This window comes from Morus notabilis, unplaced genomic scaffold (assembly GCF_000414095.1).
Source record: "Morus notabilis unplaced genomic scaffold, ASM41409v2 Scaffold798, whole genome shotgun sequence".
Classification (NCBI taxonomy): Eukaryota; Viridiplantae; Streptophyta; class Magnoliopsida; order Rosales; family Moraceae; genus Morus; species Morus notabilis.
In genome coordinates, this window is record NW_010363737.1 from 13773 (window position 1) to 17923 (window position 4151).

A 4151-nucleotide genomic window follows, 5' to 3' on the forward strand; every position below is an offset into this window, starting at 1 on the left:
GTGGGACAATTCAGCGGTATGGCGACAGACGATCCTCATCAACATTTGAGGTTATTCATGGAAGTTAGCGATATATTCAAGCTACCGGGAGTTCCTCCAGAAACTTTAAGGCTAACACTTTTCCCTTTCTCTTTGAGGGATCGTGCTAGAGCTTGGTTTAATAGCTTACCTGCTGATTCCATTGCAACGTGGAGTGATATGGCTGAAAAGTTTCTTATGAAGTATTTCCCTCCGACAAAGAACGCCAAGTTGAGAAATGACATTACCTCTTTTCATCAAGGCGATGGAGAGTCAGTTTATGCGGCATGGGAAAGGTTTAAGGAACTGCTCAGAAAGTGTCCATTACATGGTATTCCCCATTGGATTCAAATGGAGACTTTTTATAATGGTCTCAATGAGCCAACCAGAGTAATGGTTGATGCCGCAGCTAATGGTGCTCTTTTGGCCAAATCTTACAATGAGGCCAATGAGATTCTGGAGAGGATGGCCACGAATCATTATCAATGGCCAACCGAGAGACTACCCACAAGGAAAACACCGGGAGTTCTTGAAGTGGATGCAATCACTGCTCTTTCGGCTCAAGTGTCAAATTTAACTAACATGATAAAAACTATGAAGACTTCAACTGGAGTGAATTCTGTCCAGGCCCTTGCAATCTCCTGTGTATATTGTGGGGAGGGACACCTATTTGATGAATGTCCGTTGAATCCCGCTTCAGTTTGTTATGTGAGTAACTACAACCGCAACAATGCTTACAACCATCAACACAACCAAGGATGGAAACAACATCCCAATTTCTCTTGGAGTAATCAAGGAGCAGGTCCTAGTGGTGCTCCTCAGTATAATAGACCAGCTCAGCAGCCGGGTTTAGCACAACCAGCTCAGCCAATGCGGATTCAAGCCGGTGAAAGTTCAAATTCCATGGAGAATTTCTTTAAGGAATATATAACGAAGAACGAGGCTAAGATGCAGAGCTATGATTCAACCTTGAGAAGCTTGGAAACTCAAATTGGGCAACTTGCAAATGCTTTAACTAATCGCCCCTAGGGCACTCTTCGAAGCAATACGGAAAATCCTAGGTGGGAAGGCAAGGGGCATTGCAAAGCCATTTAATTGAGAAGTGGAAAAGCATTGGAGCGGCCACAGGAGAAAAACAAGCTAGATGAAGATCCCTCTTCGATCCAAAAGGAAGAAAGGCAGGATGGCCACATGAACCCTGTACAAAGTCAAGATGAGGTAGAAACTAGTGTTGCTGCAGCAACGCAACAGCAGCAAGAAGCCGCAGGAACATGCCAGAACAAACCACCACCGCCCTTTCCTTAAAGATTTCAGAAGAAACAACAGGACAAGCAGTTTGGGAAGTTTCTTGACGTGCTGAAACAACTTCATATCAATATCCCATTAGTTGAAGCTCTTGAGCAAATGCCAAATTATGTAAAATTTATGAAAGAAATTCTTTCCAAAAGGAGGCGTTTGGGTGAGTTCGAGACAGTGGCACTTACAAAAGAGTGCGGGCTGATTTCTCAAAGCACCTTACCACCTAAATTGAAGGACCCAGGGAGTTTCACAATCCCATGTTCGATTGGCAACACTTATTTTGGTAAAGCCTTGTGTGATTTGGGTGCAAGCATAAATTTAATGCCAATGTCTGTTTTTAAGCAGCTAGGTATTGGTGAAGCTAGGCCAACTACAGTCACCCTTCAACTTGCCGATTGATCATTTGTTCATCCGGAGGGAAAAATTGAGGATGTGTTGGTGCGTGTTGATAAATTCATTTTTCCGGTGGATTTTGTGGTCTTGGATTATGAAGCAGACAAGGAGGTACCCATTATTTTGGGTAGACCATTTCTAGCCACTGGAAAGACATTGATTGATGTGCAAAAAGGTAAACTTACTATGCGAGTTGACGATGAGCAGGTCACATTTGATGTTCTCAATGCTATGCGCTTTCCAGATGAGGTTGAAGAATGTTCGGCTGTGGGTGTATTAGATGCTCTTGTGATGGAAGAACTTAATAAGAATGCTTATGAGGAAATAGAGGAAGAGGATGTCTCAAATGCTGCATTGGAGGTTGAGCAAGTTGATGATGATTCACCCGCATTACTGGGAGAAACCGATCAAGTGGCTGTTTGTCAAAGAAGACCATTTGAGTCGCTGGATTTATCTGAGAGAAATTTGAAGCCTCCTAGGCCATCAATTGAAGAACCACCGGTGTTGGAATTGAAGCCTTTACCAACTCATTTGAAGTATGCTTACTTGGGTGAGGAAGATACTTTGCCAGTAATAATATCATCCACTTTGGATGAGGAACAGGAGGATATGCTGCTTGAAGTCCTTAGAAAGCATAAAAGGGCTATGGGATGGTCGATAGCTGATATTAAAGGGATCAGCCCTTCCCTATGTATGCATAAAATCCTGTAGGAAGATTGCTGCAGCAATTCTGTGGAACAGCAATGAAGATTGAACCCCGTCATGAAGGATGTGGTGAAGAAGGAAATCATCAAATGGCTGGATGCAGGGATCATTTACCCAATTTCAGACAGTTCTTGGGTCAGTCCTGTCCAGTGTGTACCAAAGAAAGGGGGAGTGACAGTGGTGGCCAATGAACACAATGAATTGATACCCACTAGAACCGTGACTGGTTGGAGGGTGTGCATATATTATAGAAAGCTCAACGCCGCCACTAGAAAGGATCATTTCCCACTACCATTTATTGATCAAATGCTGGATAGACTCGTTGGGAAGGAATTTTATTGTTTCTTGGACGGATACTCAGGCTATAACCAGATTGCTGTAGCACCAGAGGACCATTCACTTGTCCATATGGAACTTTCGCTTGGAAATTTCTCTTTCATAAGAATGCCATTTGGTTTGTGCAATGCTACAGCGACATGCCGGAGATTTTCACTGACAATTTTCACTGACATGGTAGAAAAGACTTTGGAGGTGTTTATGGATGATTTCTCAATTTTTGGTGATTCTTTTGGTGACTGCTTGAAAAATTTAACTAAGGTGCTTCAAAGGTGTGAAGAAACCAACTTGGTCCTAAACTGGGAAAAATGCCATTTTATGGTGACAGAAGGGATTGTTTTGGGCCACAAAGTCTCACAAAAAGGCATTGAAGTGGATAGAGCAAAGATAGAAATCATTGAGAAATTGCCCCCTCCTAGCTCTGTCAAGGGAATTCGGAGTTTCTTAGGGCATGCTGGTTTTTATAGATGATTTATCAAGGATTTCTCTAAAGTATCCAAGCCATTATGCCTTCTTTTGGAGCTAAACAGATCATTCGACTTTAATGAAGATTGTCAGCGTGCATTTTCTGATTTGAAGAGAGCACTTGTGACAACCCCTGTGATTGTTGCACCGGATTGGGCACTTCCATTTGAGCTGATGTGCGACGCCAGTGATCACGCAGTGGGGGCAGTGCTCGGCCAGAGAAAATGGAAGCTATTTCATTCTATTTATTATGCTAGCAGAACACTTACTGATGCCCAATTGAATTATACCACTACAGAAAAAGAACTATTGGCTGTGGTATTTGCTTTTGACAAGTTTTGATCTTATCTTGTGGGGACAAAGGTGACGGTATATACAGACCACTCAGCCATAAAATACCTCATCTCAAAGAAAGATGCCAAACCAAGGTTGATTCGGTGGATCTTGCTACTTCAGGAATTTGATCTTGAAATCAAAGATAGGAAGGGAACCGAAAATCAAGTGGCAGACCATCTCTCTAGACTCGAGCAAGGGAATGGGGCTGAGTCACATATTCCTATTCAGGAGAAATTTCCCGATGAGCAGCTCCTTGTAGTGCAGCAAGCTTCACTGCCATGGTATGCGGATTTAGCAAATTTTTTGGCAAGTGGCAAGGCACCTCCGGAAATGAGCCGACAGCAGATGAAGCGATTCTTCCATGATATGAAATCTTACTATTGGGAGGAGCCTTTTCTATATAAACAGGGTGCGGACCAAATTTGGAGGCGATGTGTTCCACAAGAGGAGACATTGAGTGTTTTGCATCATTGCCATGCTTCACCATATGGAGGTCATTTTGGGGGTTCAAGAACTGCTGCCAAGGTATTACAATCCGGTTATTTTTGGCCTACACTCTTTAAAGATGCTTATGAATTTGTCAAGATGTGTGATCGGTG

The 4151-nt window shown here is 42.9% G+C and overlaps 1 protein-coding gene across 1 annotated transcript; it reads left to right on the forward strand.

The window, feature by feature from the left end:
* The first annotated feature begins 18 nt into the window (after window positions 1–18).
* On the forward strand, window positions 19–1047 carry LOC112092850. The gene has a single exon (XM_024169991.1). The coding sequence runs from the start codon at window positions 19–21 to the stop codon at window positions 1045–1047; it is 1029 nt and encodes a 342-aa protein (XP_024025759.1).
* The last annotated feature ends 3104 nt before the right edge of the window (window positions 1048–4151 follow it).